The sequence below is a fragment of the Pagrus major genome, chromosome 7, assembly GCF_040436345.1.
Source record: "Pagrus major chromosome 7, Pma_NU_1.0".
Taxonomy (NCBI): Eukaryota; Metazoa; Chordata; class Actinopteri; order Spariformes; family Sparidae; genus Pagrus; species Pagrus major.
Window position 1 is genome coordinate 6741801 of NC_133221.1, and position 23075 is coordinate 6764875.

General features: G+C 43.4%; 1 protein-coding gene across 1 annotated transcript; it reads left to right on the top strand.

Annotated features, from left to right (window-relative positions):
* The first annotated feature begins 866 nt into the window (after nucleotides 1-866).
* On the top strand, nucleotides 867-22615 carry nfatc2a (nuclear factor of activated T cells 2a). Its single transcript, XM_073471157.1, is given in 11 exon segments — nucleotides 867-1153; nucleotides 1581-2514; nucleotides 2647-2815; nucleotides 6668-6870; nucleotides 7210-7285; nucleotides 7287-7383; nucleotides 9276-9416; nucleotides 12010-12065; nucleotides 12183-12315; nucleotides 13039-13749; nucleotides 20378-22615. Coding segments are annotated over 11 exon segments (2709 nt in total). The 5' UTR covers nucleotides 867-1020; the 3' UTR covers nucleotides 20434-22615.
* Nucleotides 22616-23075: the final 460 nt, after the last annotated feature.

Genomic DNA, 23075 nt, shown 5'->3' on the forward strand with positions numbered 1-23075 from the left:
TTGGACCCAGACGTATCCAGCCAGGCTCATACAAACATTCAGATTGTTGCAAATGTAATTTTTTTCCCTTCTGTCTCATATGTATGTCTTTTCTGGTATGGTTCATCCCTTGGTGTCGCTGGGGTTGGTTCATTTAGGTTGCATGTCCAAAAATACTCTCGTCAAGTTTAGATTTCGTACACCACGCCACCAAAAATAACCAGAATCACAAAAAATGGAAAGTTCGCCATGATGTCGGTGTGTTTGTTTTGCTGACTGAGCATATACAGTGCTGTCCCACTTGGTGTAAGACTGTAAGGAACGCCCTGTGTCTGTGCTGCGTCGTGCGTAAATCTGGGGATTCCCTCCGGAGCCTGTGCGTAATTTATGAATTGTACAAAAAAAAAAAAAAAAAAAAGAGTGGATCTACACACTGGCTCGGTTTTTATGAAACCCAGTCCACTAACATGATGGATTTTTACGTGTTTCAGTCCACTCCTTATCCACCCATAACCCAACCTGTGTGTAATGAACTGGCAGCGCTACAAACCTGTTCTGTAAGTCAGCCTGCCAGTTGTTAAGCCGGTGATGGGCCCGGCAGCACCCTGCTGTGTCAGTGCAACATGTCAGACACCCGGGGGCAGCACCAGGCTGCAGTCCGTCAAGAACCCTCCTAGTAATCTGTCTGAATGGGGCAGCTGGTTCATCACATCCAAGCTGCACTTTAACTTTTTTTTTTTTTTTATCTTCGACGCATCAACGAAGAGCGGAGGCGTGATCACACACAGAGAGGTGATCGCGAATATTCTGCATTCAGTGCGAAAAAAACAGTCCCGCCTTCATCTTAAAAATAACTGCGGGGAGCTCAAACAGGAAACTTGTGCGCTTCACCTCTCTGCAGCTCACCGATGCATCAGTTGACACTCGATCAGGTTCTCCCCCCCCAAAATCCACGCTCAGCCAGCGCCGCAACACGTCCGCCGCGTCCCCGTCGCTTCGCCCTGAACTCGGAGGAGTCGTTGGGAACTAATTTTTAGACAGATGACCTCTTTTTACGACGAGAAAGATTTGGAGGAAGAGCTCACTCAAATCAACTGCCCCGATGACGATTTGGAGTTTGAGTACTTGTTTGAATACGAGCCACCTTGCAGCGACTTTGCGGGGGGAGATCAAGGTTGGTCCGATGCTCTTTTTTTGTTTGTTTGGCAGCCTGAGTCGACTCCTCTCCCTCTTTTGGTTCTTTGTTGGCTGAAAGTTAATAATTGGTCTGCAAGTTTTACTGGTCTGAATGAAAAAGGGGAAATGAGGAAGTAAATCTGACAGGCTTCTTGATGAGGGTTGCGACATGTAAAAAAACATGTGAGAGAAAAGCTCACCATGAAGTTTATTCAGCCGGCAGATGTGTGTTTGATTCAAAAGTCAAGTTAATGTTGTATCTAACTAAAAAACAACATCTCCTTCTGCAGGTGAAGTGATCCGTCACTTAGAAAGGTGCACATGATTGATTGAGAAATGTTTCTGTGTTGGGAATATCTCTGTAGCTGTAGCAACACTTGTCTACTGTGTGTTTGTGCTGATGTTTCATCCTACCTCTCCTGCAGATGACCCCAACCTTGCATCCCACAAAGTCCTCAGCCCAGAGTCTGAGCAGGCTTTCCCTCTCGAAGAGGCCTCCCCGTACGGCATCAAGTCCTGCAGCCCGTCCTACGGTGAACACAACACTGAGGTTCTCGCAGGATATGAGAACCAGGAGGCCAGAAACTACCTGGACAGTACCCGACCTGCAGGCCTGGCCCTGAGCCCGAGGATCGAAATCACCCCCTCCCGTGAGCACTACAACCATGTTCGAGACTCCCTGCAGAACCACCACCTGAACATTAGCCCCAGACCCACCCTCACTGTGCCCGGCCATGACAGCCTCGCCTACCGTGAGCCCCAGTGCCTGAGCCCCGCCAGCAGCAACTCCTCCACCAGCTGGCACTCGGAGAGTTACTCCCCCTGGGCATCTCCCTGTGTGTCCCCCAGCAACGGCCAGAACCCCGGAGACCTCTGCCCCAGATTACAGAACATCCACACTGGCTCCCCTCGCACCTCACCGGGCACCTCTCCTGGCACCAGCCTAGCTGAGGACGGCTGCCTGGGACCCCGCTCGCCCTCCCCCAGACCTGGTTCCCGCTCCACCTCCCCACAGGGCAAACGCACCTACGACATGTACAGGAATCCAGGCTTAGTCCCTGGGCACCGCTCCCGCAGTCCCTCCCCTCACGGCGGCCATGAGGATCACAACATAGGTGCCCACTATACACACAGCAGCCTTGCTGATGCCATGAATGGGTTTGGCTCTGGTCAGCCAGGCCTGGTGCCCACTAAAATAGTCAAGACGACCAACCAGGTTTACACTCTGTACCCAGAAAACCACGTAGAAGGAAACTACTTGGTGTCCTGCGAGCAGGACATAAAAACCAAACCTGCTGCAGAGCCTTTCTTTGTTATCCCCCCGATCTGGTCCAAGCCTCTGGTTTCCAGCATCTGCAGGTAAATTAGCCATAAGACTTACTGCTTATGGCTAACACACATGCCACACAAGATAAATATACATCTTCAAACAGCATGAATGAAATGAGTCCCAACATTTATATCCTTCCCTGTTTCCTTCCTGTGCTGTAGCATCCCTGTGGCCTCTCTCCCTCCTCTGGAATGGCCGATCCCCACTCGCACAGACCAGTACGAGCTCCACATTGACGTGCAGCCCAAACCACATCACAGGGCTCACTATGAGACGGAGGGGAGCAGAGGTGCAGTCAAAGCGCCCACAGGAGGACATCCTGTTGTGCAGGTACGGCCAAGAATGAATGAACAAAGTTTGATATCACTTAAATATGTAGGGCTGGGCAATATATTGATGATTACACACAGGGCTCCAGACAGACTTATCACACTGGTTGCACTCATGCACCTAACTTTTTTAATTTAGGTGCACCAGCACATCATTAGGAGCAGCCAATAAAATGCCAAATGATGAATTTAACACTGCTTGATGCCCGTTTGAAGGCATGTTGTCAGGTTTGTTCATTCAATTAGCCGTCCAGTTCGGGAGCCTCGGGGCGGTCCTGATGGGAGGGCTTGCGTGTAATGGTATTTCCTACTCATTATGCACTCGGTGGTGGCGTTACAGCCGCGGGCAAGCTTTATGAAAATGACTCTTACTCTGGCCACTCTCATCGCACCTTTCCCTTTTCTCACTTTCTGAAACTAATCATAAAGCCTGCCCTAACCCCAGACATATGACACACTGTAACCACCCAGCAGCCTCATGACAGCCCTCAGAACTGAGTTCAGGTCAGTGAGCAACACAGGCTCTCTGATTTTTTTCTCTGCCTTCCAGCTTAATATAGTCTGCTGTTGTGCGCCCTCTCCCCCATGGTTTTAACCACACAAACAGATCTGTGTTCATGCCGTCCCCGACTTCCTCTTACACACTGGTTTGTTGACTGTGTGGGTCTCGTATTAGGAAGCTGGCTTCGAGTGTTGAAATACTCTCTAGACACGTGTAAAAAAAACCAACAACCTCTTAATAGTGCTTGTGGTTAAGATGATTGCAGAACAGCAAGAAAGTTTGCTGTTATCCGTCTGACAGTCACAGCGTGGAGTTGAAACACGGCGCGCTGAAATTAGCCGTGACACAGTTACAGCTGGTTGTAGCGTCCAAGAATAGGTTCAGCTTCGCCTCCTTTGTGTTGTTCTTGCTGTTTTTGTTGGTGATAGTAAGGACTTGATGGAAATAAAGCTTCCCTCGCATCTTTTCCATTTTCTGCCCGTCTCCAAAGGCCTCACCCTGAGGTCAGTTCTGCCTGGTTTGCCAGGCCAATCAGATGGTCAGGCCTGGGTAGCCACGGCTGCACTCCTTCACCTCGTCTTTCCCTCCCTCGTCTCCTCCTTCGCTCTCTGTTTTTCCTTCTTCCTCTCTCCTTCCCACTTTTCCTACACTGCTCTCTGTCATGACTCACTGCTCCTGCCACTGCCATGACAACCGGCCGACTGCTCACATGGCCTGTTGAGTGTTTGCAGTCAGCTTCCTCTGTTTCACTCTGCCTGTGTGTGTGTCAGCTACCTCGATATGGAGCCAGCGTGCTCATTCATGTTGCCATAGTTTCTGCTCACACTCAGCAGTCTGTCAGTTACATCCAGCGTGTTGTACAGAGTTTTTCTGCCCACCGTGAAAAGAGAGAGTCAAACACAGAAGGAATAATATCACCTGCAGCTCTTTTTCAGCCGATTTTAAATGAACTCAGTATTTCTCAGCAGTTATTACAGTTTTGTGTTCTATTATTACTTTTATTTTCATATTTGTTTTCAAAGCATTTTAGTTTCACTTAATATTTCAGAGTGTTAAAAGTGTTTAGTTTAAGTTTTTTATTATAATATGGGGTATTCTTTCAGGGACAAGATATAAGAAGTTCAGAATAGGTATCACAATACAAACACAACACTGTGATGAAGACATCCCAGTCTCAGCTAGAGTGGCACTCAGTAGAGCACATACCTCCGCCAAGGCCCAACAGTCCCTTTTTGTTCTCACTCATAGATACCAGAAACCTAAATACGCCTGATTTCTTCATCAGGATCCATGCATCATTCCTTTTCTTGAGCATTTGTCTTTGCTTGGCCTCTTTGGTAGTAAAAGGCGTCACCGGGAGCGCTGGAATTGGTAGCTTTCCCTGTTCTGCCATTGCAGGTGTAGGTACCAGAACAGGAGGATCCTGCTCCCTGATTGGATAAAATGGGCAGGGATACCAGAAAATGTATTTTCTCTTTTGCTAGGGGAAGAAGAGACATGGGTTACCGACCAAACACTTGGTGATTACTGCTGGAATATAGTGCTATTTAACTTTTAAAAGGAAATAACGCTTAAAATAAATTTAAAGAGGTCATATTATGCTAATTTCCAGGTTTGTGCTTTTATTTGGGGGTCCTAGTAGAATAGGTTTACATACTTTAGTTTTCAAAAAACACATTATTTTTCTCACATGGTGCATTGCTGCAGCACCCCTTTTCACAATGTGTCTTGAACGCTCTGTTTTAGCTACAGAGTGAGACATCTTGCCTCTGTTCAATCTTTGTTGAGAATTGCATATGTGCATTACCTAACGTGCAGGATGCAGCCAATCAGAGGCAGAGTAGGGTGGGTCATGCCGAGCAAGGTAGTGTGATCTAAAAAAACGCCGCTACAGCAGTAGCAACTATATGTCTGCTGACTGACTGGAGTGAATATACTTTGTGATAAATATATAAAAATATATATGTATATAACACCTGTTACATAGTGATGAACATGGGAAGTAAATGGAAGTAAAGGCTGGACTCCAAGCCAGGCGTTTCAGGCAGTGCAGCACTTTGCAGAACTTTTACATACACAAAAAATGCTACACAACTCAATAAAGGAAAGGCAAAACCCCCCAAAGCATAATATGACCTCTTTAACTAAAATGCTCGTTTCTAAAAAAGTTTCAGTATCTAGTTTTATTTTACTATAACAGCCTTGTTTTGCTGGCAGGCAGACCTGCTGGTGTGGCGTTTTCAGTAGTGAGAAAAGAAAGTGACTCAAAAAAGGTGCCATGGCGCCTGCGGTGTTCGTTCTGTCATTCTGCAACAAGCTCATGGTTAAATTCTGTGACAAAGGTTATGCACAACACTTGTTTGCACTAAAACAGCATTTAGATGCAAGTTGATGCTTTGTGGTTTTTGCAGGTTTCCTCAGGAGGCACTCAGGTTAAGAGTAACATCGCCCTCTCTATCTCTGCCTCTCTGTCTCCAGTTCACAGCGTCACCTATCTGATACTTTTATATTTTGGCAGCAGGATATTAAAATAGTCTGTCTGGGTGTTTATGACGGTTTCAGTTCCCTCAGTTAAAGACAGGACCCCTGTTCTAGCACGTAGGCTGTGAGCTCTCTGCCGGTTTGTGTTGAAGGCTGCAGAAAGTAGACTCGTGCTTTTACACGTGGGTCTGACACTGATTAGCCCGCTTCAAGGGAAACAACATCTGGAAAGGCAGAGTTAGAACCAGAAGCTATTGGGGGAACACACCAGCCATTGTTTTCACTCTTGATTAAACCACCAGTTATTCTCATGATTAACTGATTAGTCTTTTAAAGGTCCAAAAATTGTGAACAATGCTCATCATAGAGCACAAAGTCACATCTTCAAACTGCTTCTTGTGTCTATTTTGATAATCAATCAATCCTTTGACTAATTTTTAAGCAAAATACTCTTGAATGTGCATATTTTCTGGTTTCTTTACTCCTCTATGACAGTAAAGTGTATATCTTTTGGATGTGGACAAAACAAGACATTTGAGGATGTCATTTCAAGCTTTGGTAAACACTGATTGACATTTTCTCACCATTTTATTGACCAAACAACTAATTAATTAAAGATTAATCGACAATGAAAATGGTGAACCCCTCATCCAAAACCCAAAGATTTTTCATTTACTATCATATATGACAAAGAAAAGCAGCACATCCTCACATTTAAGAAACTGGAACCAGCAAATGACTGAAACGATTAATAGATAATTAGTCAGTTGGCATTTGATTTTCTTTCTATCCAACTCATCGATCAATTGACTAACCCTTGCAACTGTAACAACTCATTTAAAGTCACACAAACTGTTTCATCTCCGGCAGCTACATGGCTACAGAGGCAAGGAGCCGCTCGGTCTGCAGATCTTCATCGGTACGGCCGACGAGCGCATCCTCAAGCCCCACGCCTTTTATCAAGTCCACCGCATCACCGGCAAGACGGTCACGACCACCAGCTACGAGAAGGTCATCCACGGCACCAAAGTGCTCGAGATCCCCCTGGAGCCAAAGAACAACATGAAAGCAATGTGAGAATGTGATGAAGTGCATTTGATTTCTGAACGATTTAACGTCTTCCCACAGCTCTTCTTTTAAAGGTGCATTATGTAAGAATTTTATTTAAAAATGACCTAAAATTATCAACAGAATATGAAGAAATAACACACTGTAACATCCGAGTAAACCGATTTCCTCAAAATTACAGCTAACTGAGATAACTAGCTAATGGCAGCTACAGTTGGAAGCAGTTAGTGGTCACTCTGGTGATATACTGCCCCCTATTTGTTTGGCGTACGGACAATTCTTACATATAGCACCTTTTTTAATATAAATTTTCTTTTGTCAACTTTGCTCACATGTTCCCACAGAATCGACTGTGCCGGGATCCTGAAGCTCAGGAACGCCGACATCGAGCTGAGGAAGGGCGAGACGGACGTCGGTCGGAAAAAACACCCGCGTTCGTCTTGTGTTTCGCGTGCACATACCTCAGCCTGGAGGACAGTACGTCTCTCTCCAAGTGGCCTCGCATCCCATCGAGTGCTGTAAGCAGCTGCACATAAAACACACACAGTATTTGATGCTTTTTATGCTATTTTAACTCATCTCTAAAAAATATATATTTTGATGGTTTTGGCTTATGCTGCTTCCTGCTGATGTTTTCATCAGGTAACAAAACTTAACACAAAATAAACATCATAAAAAAGAGGAACCTGCATTCAAATGAGTTGGAGCACAGGGCTGATAGTCCTGAGTCCTGCGTACAAAGATGTCTTTATGCATCCAGGGCTTCCATCCAGTGGGCAGGCGCTGCCTGTTACAGTGTCTGTGTACCTGTTTGTGTGTGCGCAGTAGTAAAGTCTGTGTTTGGGTACATCAGTGCATGTGTACACAGTGTTATTAAAGCACCTGGTGTAATCAAAACTCAAACAAGAAGGCCCTTTATACAGCTTCGACCAACACCCTGATCAAAACGTAACATTCATCATATCAGCCTGACACCGCCTGCATGCAATCTGCTCCTGTCATTGTAAAAAATTCATGACGCAGAAGATAATTTTACAACTGTCGTTTCACATCTGCTTTCCGATCAGAGAAAGGGCAGAACAATAGTTAGTACCTGTCTGTCGGGGATGAACCTCAGTAAAGTTGCCGTCAGTGAAAACCAATCAGGCGTGAAGCTGCTCACAGTGACGCCTGCAGTACATCTGTCAGGCCCGTTGATGAGCAGACAGCGTCCGCGTAGGAGGCAGGGCCCACGCTGGTGTCGTCCGCTTTGTTTTCTCCTCTCGCGGTGATCTAGGGCGAACAAACCTGCCCGGGAGATTGTTTGTTGACACCTCAGCTCGCCTCAGTGACTATAGAGTAACACTTAACACATATTATGATTATCAGTGTCCAGTGTGTCTACAAGGCTGAATGATATTCATCGATTGAAATACAGTTTTCCTCTTTTCCAGTGTTGTTTATATTCAGTATCAGCTTGTTCCAACCCTCCCTTGTATCTATGTGATGTGTGGACACTCTGATTTAACGCACATGTCACATAATAACATATTGGACACTTTGGGATCTCAGCTAGAATTTAACATCGAGTCCTGTGAGACAGGCAATGTTTGACAGCACAGCAATGTCTCTCCGACAAATATTTTAAGCCTCACATACAGTGTAAGATTTATTGCAATCTGACTTAACAGATTGCATCAGACTGTTATTCCTCTTATTTTCTTCCTTCCTGTACAGTACCTCACTGTACATGCAGCTTCTCTTGGTACCTCTATTAAGTTGTGATTTCACAGATTCATGCTTCATGCTTATTGTAACTGAAAGTTAGGGTTGTTATCCTCGGATGACTCAACATCAAATCCTTATTGTAAAACTCTGTCACTTCTTGGTAACTGGTAGTTTTTCACTTGTGGGAAATCAATACAAAGCTTTCAAATGAAGTGTGACTGTACTTGTTTTTCACTGCAGGTTATACGCATCATTGAGTTGATGTCAAAGGTAAAAAATGTACAATTTAAAATGTGCAAAATTACAGGCAAGTGATACAAGAGACACAATTTTCAAGTGAAGTAGTGCAGGTAGATGCACAATTTAATTCAATTAAAACAATTAAATGAAGAGTATTTGAAAACCCAGCTAAGTAGATTAGCTTTTAGCCATCAGAGTAGAGTCTGCAGTGTAAAATAGGAACCTTTTTCACTTCAGCTCCGAAGTGCTCAGAGTCTGGGCTTGTCTAAAAATCAATTCGGAGGGTATTTCAGGTTTCTCTTGGGACAAACAGCCGGTTGGTCCAAGATATCCTCATGGACACAATATGTATATGTAGATGTATTTAGCCCCAGAACTGTGGAGGGATTTGTGGACAAGCAGCAACATCTTGTGTGCGTGCGACTGTGAGTGTAACGCACCGACCCTCTATGTGTCCCGGCAGCCCAGCGATCAGCACACGAGCTTCCCATGGTGGAGAAGCAGGACATGGACAGCTGCTCTGTTCTGGGAGGCCAGCAGATGATCCTGACTGGGCAGAACTTCAGCTCCGATTCCAAGGTCATTTTCATGGAGAAAAACCAGGGTGAGTGAGTGGCATCCAATCACATCTTGTAGGATCGGAGTCATTTTCTATTTTTAAAACGCCAGGTTTTTTAATTGGCAACATTCAGGTGAACCATAAAGACACATGTACACTGCCCGGAAAACAAAGCTATAACTGAATCTATGAAACCTTTATTGTCTCTACATGTTAGTTCTGCTATTACACAATGGAGTGTCACCTCATGACCCATTAGCAACCGTGTCTGTATAACAACTTTGCAGCATTCGCACTTTTACCACCATCGTTGTGTAGATGGAGCCACATGAGTTATTTGCATGATCCACATGATAACGCCGCAGCTTCACTTCCTTTTGCCCTTTCTCTTCCTCACTGACTTCCATGATGTCTTATCATGACTCAGATTGGCCTTTTGTTGTGTGATTAGTAGTTCTGCGTTTCACACGAAAGCTTGTTTCATGTGCGATTGCCATGGGCCTGGTTGACACTTAGAGGTGTCAACTTAAATGTGTTTACAGATCTTGACGAGAACCCACTGCACAAATGGAAAAAGTAGCATAACGGCTTTTGTGGCTCCAGAGGAAGCTGCATGTAATCTGATAAATTGCCTCCAGTGATGTCAGTCAGTGGCAAAGTGGCATTGTGGGTAATGTAGACTCCAGGTTGAATAAAAAAGGCATTATTTTTGATCATTTGTTCATAAACTTTCCATCACGAGTCCGGCAGTGTCACAGGGGTGCGATGCTAGACCGGTGGACTGCTTTTCATAACCTGACGCCCACATTACCCACAATTCAAATTTGTCTCTGAGTAACATCACTGTAGGCAAGTTATCAGATTACATGCAGCTTCCTCTGGAGCCAAAAAAAGCTTTATGCTACTTTTTTCATATATACAGTAGTACTTCCCAAGACCTGTAAACACACACTCGTGTAAAACTGGTGGAGTCGACCTTTAAATGCATCTGGATTGAATGAAAGGGGTTATTTTTATATCTCTTCATTGTTGTGTAATCCAGTTCTTCCCTTTTATTATGTAACATTAGTAGAAGTAATTGATGTCATTTCAGTTTTTTCCATTCTTCTCTTGAAATGTAGAAGTGAAAATAGTTATTTTGTCATGACTCATCACTTTATCACCAGATGTAAGTCCTGAGAAGGTTTACCTCTAGCTGCTGCTTTAAGGGTCTATGTGGAGGACAGTTATGTTAAAATACTTGTGTTTGCCTGATATAATGACTCACTGACTCCACGGCTGAGTGCAGGGCTTTTTAAAAGCAGGCACTCCACAGGCTACCTCAACTAATACTTGGACCGGCGTGCCCCAGCTGCTTTCCTTTTTTTTTTTTTTTTGCTTCTCCGGGGTTCCCTGCCGCTGTGTTACGACACAGCACAGTAATGGATAGTAAGACACAGACGGAAAAAGAAATCTTACCAAGAGGGATTGCCATTGTTTTGGAGAGTTTCTGTATGACACAAAGTTCTGGACCAGTGCAGCTGTGAAATCCCTCTGAATGCGAGACAGCTGCCTCTGGCTGGAGCTCCCCTGGCTCTTGTGCTCGGACAGGGAGGGTTGTTGCAGAGGCTAGGAAAGCTTCCCCGGCCAAGTCAAGCCTGCTCAGGCTTTCTCTCCAGCTCTCTCCCCCTCCTCCTCCTTTCCACCCCCGCACACAATTATCTCCAGAGGGGAGAACAAGAGTCGGGGTATCCCTGAGAGTTGCAACAGAACGCAAACAAACACAAAGGCCAAGAAAGCAGCAGTCATCACGTTTTTGTAGGAGACGTGGAGAGAGCTGATCATAAAAATAAAGTTTAGAGAAAAAACAGAAGAAAAGTTGGCGAGATGTGTGGAATCCCCCTTCCTCCTGCTGACTCATTTCAGCCATGTGTTTGTAATTTGACAGAGGGTTTCCCACCTACAGTAACATTCAAACAACTCACTGCAGCACATGTCGGATCATGTGTTAGGGCATGTGGAGTTTACATTAACAAGCCCAGTTGGTTTTCTGCTTTTCCATCTAACTGGCAGCTCGGATGTAATCTGATGATGTGTGATGTAACATGACATAAATCATAACGTTGTAGACGTGGAACGGTGCAAATGCTCAGTTCTCATCACATCTCTGCTAATGTTGTGTTTCCGTCAGCATTCAAGCAGACAGGTGTCTTTCACAGCCTCGTCTCTCTCATTTATGGAGTATTTCGGGGTAAAAGCCTACACATAATCATCTCTACCTGGAGGTGTCCCTGGGGGTGGAGGGGGAGGAGGAAGTGGTTTTAAAAGTGATACTATCTGCTTAAGTAGGTTTTCTCTGTGCACATGTATTTTAAATCAAACAGAAGTCATGTTGCCAGAGAGACACCATGGTGGCTACAAATCTACAGTATATAACCGTGTTGCAGGTAGTGAAATGAAATGCTTTGAAAACACAAAGAACTCAGAATAAAGTGATTTCCAGGGTTCAGTTTTTCCTAATTTAAAGGCTAAAGGCTTTGCAGAATTATCCCACAGTCTGCTACATCTTGAACCAATCAGCTGTACTTTCTTTACTACGCAGTTAATCACCAAATTGTTTAAGATTAAGTTTTCACTTTCACTCTTTGCTTCTTTCTAGATGGGCAGCAAATCTGGGAAATGGAAGCAACGGTGGACAAAGATAAGAGCCAACCAGTACGTATTAGACATATGTTCCTAAATACTTGTTTTAATCCTCGTAAATCACACCAAACATGTCGTCCGTCGTGATGCAGTAGCTCAGTTCAAAGAAAAACTCTCTCCGTCTTGTAGAGCATGCTGTTCGTGGAGGTGCCGTCCTACAGAGAAACGTCCGTGTGCCATCCTGTCAAAGTCAACTTCTACGTCATCAACGGCAAGAGGAAGCGCAGCCAGCCTCAACATTTCACCTTCACACCGCTGGCAGGTAAGAATGCTGCTCGGCCTCTTTGAAGTACGTCATACTATTGTATTTGTCTGTAAAGTGATCAGACGACAGTTATACATGATATCCAGGGCTCCAGGAAGTTTTTCTTCATTTAAATCACATGCAACAAGAAACTGCACTAATATCAACTGTTTACAAAATAAACCTCTAAATCTCAGGCGCACTGGTTTGACCACTGAACATGTTAAGTCACATTTGTTGGATGCATTTGCAACCAAAATAGACACACTGTGGAGCCCTGTGACTGTGGTGGAAAATCTTAGTAGAAAATTATTCTTAAAGGGACAGCTCACCTTAAAATCAAATTAAAAAAAAAACTCAACAGCAATGGCTCTTTCCAGAAATCACCATCCGGTTACACAAGATAATCCACAGACCTTGTTGTGACCAGCTCGATGCTCGTGCTCGTGACTGCGCGGGATTGAAACATAAACACTGTTGAGTTTTTCAGATGTATTTTTTTGCGCTTTTGAGCACCAGGAGCTGAGTGCAGTCTAGTCCTATTATATTGGAGAGAAGACAGACATCTCCAAAACTCGGCAACTCACACCAAAAAACTCTAGATGGATAAATAGCACTACAAGTAAGAGGAAAAACATGATTTGCGGTTTGGGGGCGAACTTTCCCTTCAAAGTACGTACTACTGCCTGTCAGTACCTCTCAGATATTCACAGCCATCTCTTTGACTTCCTCTTCTCACAGCTCCATCCATTAAGACAGAGCCTATAGATGAGTATGAAGCAGACCACATGGGTTTTGCCATGCCCCAGATCTTGGGCTTGTCCCCTCATTCCTACTACCATAACCAACGCGGCATCCTCCATCCAGACAACGGCCTGGTCTCCGGCATGGCCTCCTGCCAGCGTCTCAGCTCCAGCCTTCCAAACCAAGACGCGCGTTTCCAGCAGCAGAGCCCGGCCATCGTGTACTCCCGCGGGGGCAAGAATCTGAGCGGCAGCCCCGGCCTTTATCAGCAGACTGGAGGGATGATGCCCGACCCCCACCGGTCAGTCCTGGTCCACACCGGCTCCCCGGCTCAGTCTCTAGGTCCCATCGGTGCAGGCCAGCACCCTTCCATCATCCAGTTCTCCCCTACCAACCACCTGCTTCGAGCGGGAGACCCTCAAGCCCTCACTGCCCCTCCGCAGCCTGACAACCAGCAGATCATCTACTGCGATGGCTACTCTCCACAGGCAGCCGCTGCCGCCCACTCGCCCACACCCCCACAGGCTCAGGCAGCAGTGACACACCCTCAGCACTATCCCACCGTGATCCAGCAGCAGCCGTATGCGCAGAAGGGGCAGCAGAAAGGCCGGGCTCCGCCTGGCACAGGGCAGATGGAGGCTCCAGGAGATGGACAGAGGAGGGTGACGGTCAAGGAGGAGAACTTGGACCAGGCCTACCTAGATGATGGTGAGTGTAAGTTAATGCTTTTATACTCTGAGTGAGTGGGATTGTTTGTTGTGTCATTCAAAGTGTTTGTTTTTATTAGACCTGCAAATATAAGTAACTTTTTTTATTTTCAAGAAAAAAAGTCAAACAATTTCTGGTTGCAGCTTCTTAAATGTGAGGATTTAATGTGTTATTTGTCATTCAGCCGATAAATAAAAAGTTTTTTGAGTTTAGGTTGGAAAAAATAAGCAATTTGAAGCATTGTGATGAACATTTTTCACATGTTATAGATTAAACGGATAGTCAGTGAATTGTGAAAATAATTGGCAGACTTATCACTTATGAAAACATTCGTTGGCTGCAGGCGTTGATTTTATCACGTCTGCTGAGGTGAAAGAAAGCAGGAAGAGAAGTGACGAATATGTGAAAATCCCTTTCTTGAAAGAGATGGATGATAAGAAACACCAACACAGATATGAATTTTCCTCAGAACAATTCATGGATATTTACTGTATCTGCTCCATCTCCTTTGCACACACCCCAGTTTGATGTATGTGCTATAGTATCCCTCTGAACAAAGCCAACAAGGGCAAGCTCACACTGTTAAAACAATCGTCGCCAGGAGGTGTAGTTATGTTCCACTCAAGGTGGAAATAACAGGGATTATGAGTCATATGTTTATACTTATGCTTGTCAACCCTATTACCCTCCTACAGAATTAATGTCAGGCCACATCCAGCAGCAGGCACGAGCGTGAACCGCATCCTCAATTTGGAGTTAAAGGTTATTCAAACTATATTATGTCTTACAGTGTTCATCCAGTGTTTTTCTGTTCTTGAGTCGGTGTCAGTCAGGTGAGGTTTAAAGGCGTTTTGAGGCTGTCATCAACACATTCTGCCGGTCGCAGGGGTACGTCTGGCACCGCCGCACGTCAGGAAATGAGCTTTTTTTCTCTCTCCCTCTCGCATTAAAGGCAGCGAGGGAGGGCGAAAAAAGTGTCACTCTCCTGACCGCCTGGACATGTTGACACTGTTATGAAGTGAAAAACAACTTCCATGGCAACCATTGTCAAACAGTGGAACGGGCTGCCTGGGAGAGCTGGGGAAAGCCTCTTTGTTTGTTATAGTTGGCCGGGGCTTCTCCTTGGCCTTACACCCCCCGATTCTGTGGGGGAACCCACCAGAGGATTAGTTTTTTTTCCGTCCGCGGGATTCTGCCAATCTGGCACAAGAAATTCTTATTTGCAGCTGCTCCTCTCCAGAAATCCAGCCTGATCCCTGTAAGATAGCAGGAGGGCGGAGGGTAGTTCGCAGGAAAAGGGAAGGGGTTGTGTGTGTGTTTTTCAATGGAAAAAATGAAACGAAGAAAAAAGGGCCAGCAATGGAATTTGTGTTTTTTGGATGGAGCTTGCAGGGTTTCCCTCCGCAGTAAACAGCAACAGGGCTGTGAGCCGGTGAATTAACAAGGAGTCAGAGGAGCAGTCAAACTGAGCCTCCTGTTTGATCCTCCCTTCTACATAAAGGGGATGATGGCCAGTCAGCTTCCAAAGGTGTGCCTCTGCATCTTTGTTTAATTTGAGTTTTTATGCAAATAGCTTCAATTAACTTTATCCTGGAAATCTCATAAAAACTAATCGCAGAATTAGCGACTACCTCTTTTTAATTGCCGTCTTTTGTCCCGAGAACTGCTTTTTTATTTTAAAACCACAATTTAATAAAGATATAACCTTATTTATCATGCATTTGGTCCATGTGCCCCTTGCTTATCACTCCCACAGGTGATAATCACACCTACTCACATCGTTTAAAGAGGAAAAAATGGGGGACTTCCCGATATTCAAAATATTTTTCTGCACAATGGGTGAGAAGATAAGCGTGGTCAAAAAAAGTCCCCCTGTGTTTGTCTGCAAAGGTGTTGAAGTTTAGGCCTGACCACAAAACAATCATTTAAGTTGGGACTATCAAGCGCATTTTCACCAAAGTGTGATTGTCAACATTACTCATCGAGATCTGTTTCAGCTTGTAGTCATTTTTGGAGAAAGGGTGAAGCCACATCCTGGTATCGTCACAGTCTTGTGGTCGATAACTGCCACATCTCCGAGGTGCCTGAACTGTGTCAACTTTATGAAGAGTGTTGAAATGAATGTCAGGTATTTTCATTTTTTACCAAAACTTGGCTCATAATCCCTCCTACGCAGGGGGCTTGTATCTCCAAGTTCTCACACCTCCGGTAGGTGCTCAAACAATGGCTGCTGATTGATATTTGTAATTATTTACCTAAGTGAAAAAGGATAACATGTTGTGTCAGGAATAATTGGCATAGCTGACTGCGTGCCACATGGTTTGTGAAAACAGTAGAAGAGCTGATGGCATAGCCTACAAAGGCCGAGAGTGACAGATTTAGTGGGTGTGGAATAAAGCCCAGAGGCAGTGGAGCAGGTGAAATTGTTCCAGCAGGTAGAGATCAGGGCAGGAGAGATAAAGCACACAGCAACAGCCTGCTGGACACGCATTAGTCTCAGCTCACTTGCATCCATTTGAAGGGCTTGATCAAATACACAACTCAGCTGTTTCCAGACGCTGATAAAAGTGTAGTGATGAGCACATTTGGCAGCCTGTCAAAGCAGAAATTGGACATGCCAACCATTTATCCATCACTTTAACGATTTCATCTCTTCTGCTCGTTGGCTAACCACTTTTTCACACACTTTTAATTGCAAAAGCACCTAAAGTACCCCTGGTTTGGAATTATTGTCTTAACACATATTCATGACATTAATCAGACACTGTAATTGTTCCTTCACACCATAAAGTGAAAACATCTCCTCCAAATGCAACTACACTGCACAATAATAGGCTCAAAGTGCACACAGTCCTTGTTTTATACAACGAGAGTCTGCAGCCGTACCGGCGTCTCTTTCAGGCTGCACTTTGGCACAGCTGTGCTTTGAAGTAGATGCTAACAATGCTTATGCTAAGAGGGCACAGTGTTCACGCTGTTTACCACCTTAATTTAGTGTGTTAACATTAGCTAATTAGCACCAGACAGACATTACAGCCAAGGCTTGAGAATGCCATTAGTTAAAGCTGCTGTAAGTGTTTGGGCAGCAACCCATGTCTCTCCTCTGCCCGCTCATGCAGTAAAAGAGAAATGACATTTTACCCAATCAGGATAGAGAACTCCATCAATTCATGGCTATCAATTGTTGAGATATTTCAGTCTGAACTAAAGTGGTGGACCAACCAACCAACAGACCAACCAAAACACTACTGCTGGCATGGCTAAAAAAATGTAATTGTATGAGACTTCAGCAGTCTGAATTAATCAAATCAAGTGTTTATCCTCAAAAATGACTCACCTTGTGAAAATTCCCCATGTGAAATTCCATGTGTATCCAGTGACAGTGTTTCTGGTCTGTGGTGGAGGGAGAGTAGCACAAATAGTGACTTTGTACTAAGAAGTCCAACTTGAAGCTTCAGTGTAGCTTCAGTTGAACAGTTTAAGCACAGAGACACAATGATTGGATTGATCCCTTATTTCTTCCACCTCTTCCACACTCATCATCCTAGAAAGAGATCTCCTGAATGCCAGTACAGAGAAAGGGAACAATAACGGTAATAATTCACTATACATGTCGGGTTGTGTGATGATTGTTTGAGCTCACACCGGCTCTGTGGTTAAACTGGTGGTTAGCTGTCAGTCCACTTGCGGTACTTTCTCTTTTCTCCCTGGGTTTTCATCTTTGTGTTGTCATTACAATCCCTCATCAGCTTCTCTAAAAATCTCTCCAGTCACGTGCGAGCCAATGACCACACTGTACACCCTTCTGCAACACAAACACATACTCTGTATTAACATGCAAATACTTGCAGACACACAAACACACACATTCCAGCTCTCAGCAGGCAGCGTGCAGCGACTGAGTCAGCTACTGTACAGGGTGTCTCTCTCTACACCCATCGTCGGTAAACAGTGCAGCTCATTGGTGCAGAACTCAGGAGCCAGACACTCACCTATTGAACAGACTGGCCCGAGTGTTCCCCGGGCCAGCCTCAAATAGCAGGTCCATGCCAACCCTTCATTAGACTCAGTAAAGCCCCACTGTATGTTGCCCCACTGCGGCGCTCCTGCTGCTTCTCTAAGCTTGTTTTATGCTCAGGAAAAAAAATCCTGTGGCGCTGCTGGGGAGATGAAAGTTTCTTTAAGGCATTAGGTGTCAGAGGGAATTCCACTACAGACTAAAATAAACAGGGATGCTGACGTTGTGACGACAGCAGAGCACCCAGTTTGGCTGCTCCTGCAGTTTTTGCAGCTCTCAGATGCTGCCCCGGCTATAAAATGTGCTCAGTGTTGAGCGGTTGTTTCTTTTTACACATCTGCAAGCGATCAGAAAAAGAAAGGCAGCCAGAAAGACCAGACGAGAGACAAAGATCGGTTTGTTGGATAGTAGATTCTCTTTTTGTGCTGCTTCATCATTTCAGATGATCGCTTTGCTGTTATTCACACCTCCTGACTGCTAATCTTCAATAAGAATAGTGTATGCCATCACCTTGTGTCAGCTACCTTTTTATATAGTTCTGTGGCGAGCTGTTCTGGCCGTCACACTGTCATCTGCTTAGAGGTGCTGTTGTGTGGGTGAGATGGTTTCCAGTTTCATTCTATGTGCTATAATGGATGCACCCTTTGTCTCGCCACTATGTAAATCAAGGCTCTAAATAGAGCCAACACAAGCCAACTCAATAAAGTTCCTCTATCTCTATAATAAGGCTGTGCAAAGTAGCAGCAGGCATCATGTGCAGCTGGTGTTTTTTTTCAGTTGTGAACCATCGTATTATCTTTACATATTCTTTTTTAATCTTTAATTCATTCTGTTGAGTTAAGGGAATAGTTTTAGATGCTATTTACCTCATTGTCACATATAAAAGAAGATTATAAGGTCTATAGGCTACCACTCTCAAAGTTAAGCTGATTAGCTTAGCTAGGTTTAGCATTAAAGCGGGAACCGGGGGGAAACGGCTACATGTAGCCTGGCTCTGTCCAGAGGTTCACCGACTCTTCAAAAGCAGAGTCGAGCTAGCTGTTTCCCCTGTTAATTTTCAGGTAATAGTTTTACCTTTTAACCTTCTTGCCAAGAGTTAAAGCAGATGAGAAGATCTATACTACTCTCACGCTCGTCCATTGAATATGAGGCTACAGCCAGCAGCCAATTAGCTTATTCTTGTTTGGCATAAAGACTGGAAATGAGGGAAAATAGCTGACTTCAGAGGTTAGATAATTAGCCCACCAGCAATTTTAAAGCTCCCTAATTGACAAATCATCATTCTTGTTTGTTTCTTGATCAATAAGAAAGTGGATGTTTTTAACCTTTGCACTCAGCCAAGCTAGCTGTTTCCCCTGTTAAGTTAAAGGGGATAGTTTTACTTATCAGCCTTCTATCTTCCTCTTCATCTTCAGCCTTCTAATACGAGTTAAAGTAGATGAGAACATCGATACCACTCATACATTTGTCTCTTGCTTATGATGCTGCAGCCAGCAGCTGATTAGCTTAGCATAAAGACCGGAAGCAGGGGAAATGGCTAGCCTGGCTGTCCATAGGTTAAAAAAAAAAAAATCCTTTAAGCACTTCTGAAGCCTCCAAATTATCACATTGTTTGTTGAAATATTATGCTGAATGAACCATCACTGCTGATTCTCAGATTTTAACATGTATATTTTTTTAACTTTAGTTGAAAACCCAATCTCAGTGTGCAGCCCATCACCATGGTTACAAAATCACAGACATGATATGCTCGGTAATGGCCTGGTTACAGGCAAAGAGCTTTTTTGGCCCACTTTGAAATACTTACATTACTCATCGGCCCTAATGAGTTCCCCGAGGCACGGTGGAAGCAGTGGCACCAGCCTATAAAGTCTCCAAGTGCCAGTGTACACAGACAGACACACAGTAGGCTTCCAGGCCCCGAGCTCCCAGATAAACATCACAGCTCAACACAGACGGTGTGGCATATCTAGAGAGATGACATGTTACACATTCTCGCCATTCCTTCCTGCTTACTGCAGAACTACCTGTTGATAGTGTGACTTTTGACAGCGTTTAAACAAAAGGTTAACAGCCTGACACAGTCGCAGATACTCTCACTTCCTCATGCTGCTTGGATGTCAGCGGTTATCTTATCAGGACATACGCAACAGAGCTTCAAATACTCGCATGTGAGCAGACGCAAGGAACATTAATTAACCAATCCAGATATTCAATATTTTAATTTTATTTTCAATGCATGACACAGGTGTTATTTCCCCTCGCACATAGTGATTCTATTTTTAGAAGCATGACACTGAAAGTTTCCATTTCAACCCCCTTCCTCTCCTGTTGATGTGTATACACACACTTGTAATCATCCCAGCAACAGGAAGTACTTGTCAGAGGCTCTTGTGTAGCTCTACCTCTAGTGGTTACCTGACATTAATGCAGCCTTTTTCTGGCTTTAGAAATGTGAATCGGACCATAACTCCTCTCCGTTCGCAGTAATTCAGGAATATAATCACATAATAATATAATCAGCAATCACAAACGTTCTGTTTTTTTGCACTCTTTTTACATTTTATTGTGAATCGCTGTCTAAAATCTCTTTCTTTGCTTGCTTTACAGTGAATGAGATCATAAGAAAGGATCTGACGGGCGTTCAGGCCAGAGGGCAGACATAGAGGAGGGGACCCGAGCAGGAAATGACAACAGCTACCCCCCAACCCCCTCCAACCCCCGAGACACACAGACAGACAAACACGAACACACAGCCTTCCTAAGAGGTGACGCACATCCACCAACAATCGGACCGTCTCTTCCTCATTTTTCTTTCCCCGTGCAGATACAGAAATATCAGCTCCCAGCTGCTGTGTTTGCTTTGGATGCTTTCCTGCAATAAACACAATTCATTTGAGCCTTAACGTCGACACCCAGCAGGTTTCCAACAACACGATGAGAAACTACAGGGGAATGTGCCTTATTGTTTTGATTTTCCTTTTTAGTCGAAGTTCGGATACAAGTTTGTCTTAAAAAAGAAATGATAAAAACAGGGATAAATGTGTCGCTAGTATGGAATTTACCGTACTGCCTGGGCAATAAACTCACACCTGTTTGCCTCCCACACGAGTGAATGATGGTTATGTAGCATACAACCGTTTTCAAACGTGTGAAATTTCTAATTGAAGAAAATTGTTAAGAATTCAGCCCAAATACGATATATCAAATATTCCTCTCGGCCAAACAGCTTGCCATATTTCTGTTTAATTCTTCTTGCACAAAGTGTGTGTTATGTCTGTGTGTTTTGTTCATATGCAGTTTTACAATGAAAAGATCGTCCTAAGCTTTACATGCTGATCATCTCATTTTTAAGCGCAGTTTTCTAATCTAAAGCGACTGCCTTAATCACATACAAATGAACTATTGTGACGCCTCCTAATATGCACTGTTTTCAATAACAGGGGGTCAATGTTATTACTTTTTTATATAATATTTGAGTCATGTGAATAATGTACCATTTTATATTCCTAAATAAAATATATATTGCCTTATATTCAGGTGATGGTGATGCCAAAGTGGCTTCGCAGGGGCCTGTGATGCTACAGCGATAGCATGGGTCTGCATTTTTAAATGATTTCTGATGATGCTCTATTTGATTTTTTCTTGTCAGTCTTGCATTTTAAAATTATTTAAAAATGTATCTGAAGTTTGGCTCATGCAAGCAGAAGTAAGAGATTTTGTACACTCAAATTTTAAAGGATGTCTTTTTGCTTTGTTTAATCATTTATTGGTCTGTTTTATATGTATTGCTCTTAAAGCTGATTATTAAATCTGTGGCTGCGTCCACAGTCTAAAAACAAAATATTCCAAAGCTTATGTTGTGTGTGTTGTTTTGTGTATAGTTTTTTTTAGTCCGTCCATAACGACAATCAGTATACTCAGAGCTAAATGCCTGCCTATGCAGAAGCTTCATGCTTGCTGATGTAAAGAGCACACGTTTTATTTCCTATAACTGTCATTATGCTTTATACGCACTGTAAGCACAATAGGGAAAATACAGTGTGCATAACTTATGTGCTAATACAGTTTGCTTCATTGAAAAGAAAGTAGTTTAAGAAAGTATTTTTGTAATATTGTGATATTTCACTGCCTGAATTGGATTATATAAAAAGTGCCAAGTGCCATTTGTTTGATTGTTAAGAGAAAAATGTTGCAAATGAAGCAAACAATGGACGTTAAACATACGACTGAATCTCAACAGTGGTTTTATTTGATCTAAAGTGAGATTTTATTTTGTAATATCAGTCAAGCCAATACTAATCTCTTAATGATATTTCTCATTGAGCCAGTACAGCACAAGTGCATTTGACATTTCTTGAATGTAATCTATATGAAATAGTTTTTTCCCCTTTTCTGTAAATACATGCAAAGTGTGATTGTCCATGTGTTACGATTTAAGTTTGAGTAGACTAATATAGAAACAGTTTGTTGTTTATGTGTGTTTTACTTGTCTCTAGTGCTTATAATATACACAATGTTATAGCTATCATCACATATTTTATGTTTTATTACAGTGGAGAACTGAAGGGAATTATAATACATTACCTAAAACTTTTAAGTCCCCCCCCCCCTAATAGGTTATATTTTTTTGTCTATGCATTTGTTATTATTATTTTACAATCTTTAAAGAAATCTCTGGTCATGAAAAGGTTATTAATACTGTCGTATTTTATTTTTCAGTGTTGACAGTTTTCATGTATTTGTCTCATCTTGCGTCTACTACAATTTGTGCCTCCTTTAAAAAAAAGTTTGTTTCATGCTATTTTTGTATCCTTAAAAGTAGCAATAAATAATAACCATATACATCACGGTTGTCCTTGTTTTATTGCATAAGTTCTCAGCAGTTACTCTCATGAATTTATATTTAACATGACCTTAAAGGATAACTTCACCCAAAAATGAAAAGTAAGTCATTATCTGCTCAACCACCAAAATAAGGTCAAGTTTTTTAAGTCTATAAAACATTTCTGGAGCTTCACAGCAAAACAGTGTTGCATCATTCTACTGAACAACTAAAGTAGATGGGTAACAACAAACAACTGAACAAAAAACATTGTAATCCTGGTGTCCGGAATTAATCCCAAATTGATACGAAGATATGTTATTTACACGGTTTTTAAAGCCGAAATCTCCACTGTAACTGCCAACCTGAAAGCACCCCGTCTGACCAGGGTGCCTGAGCTCAGCCGCATGTTGAGGTAGTTATTTCAAATCAATTTGGGATCTATGTGCTTCCAAAAACTTGGATTACACCGGATGAGCCGTA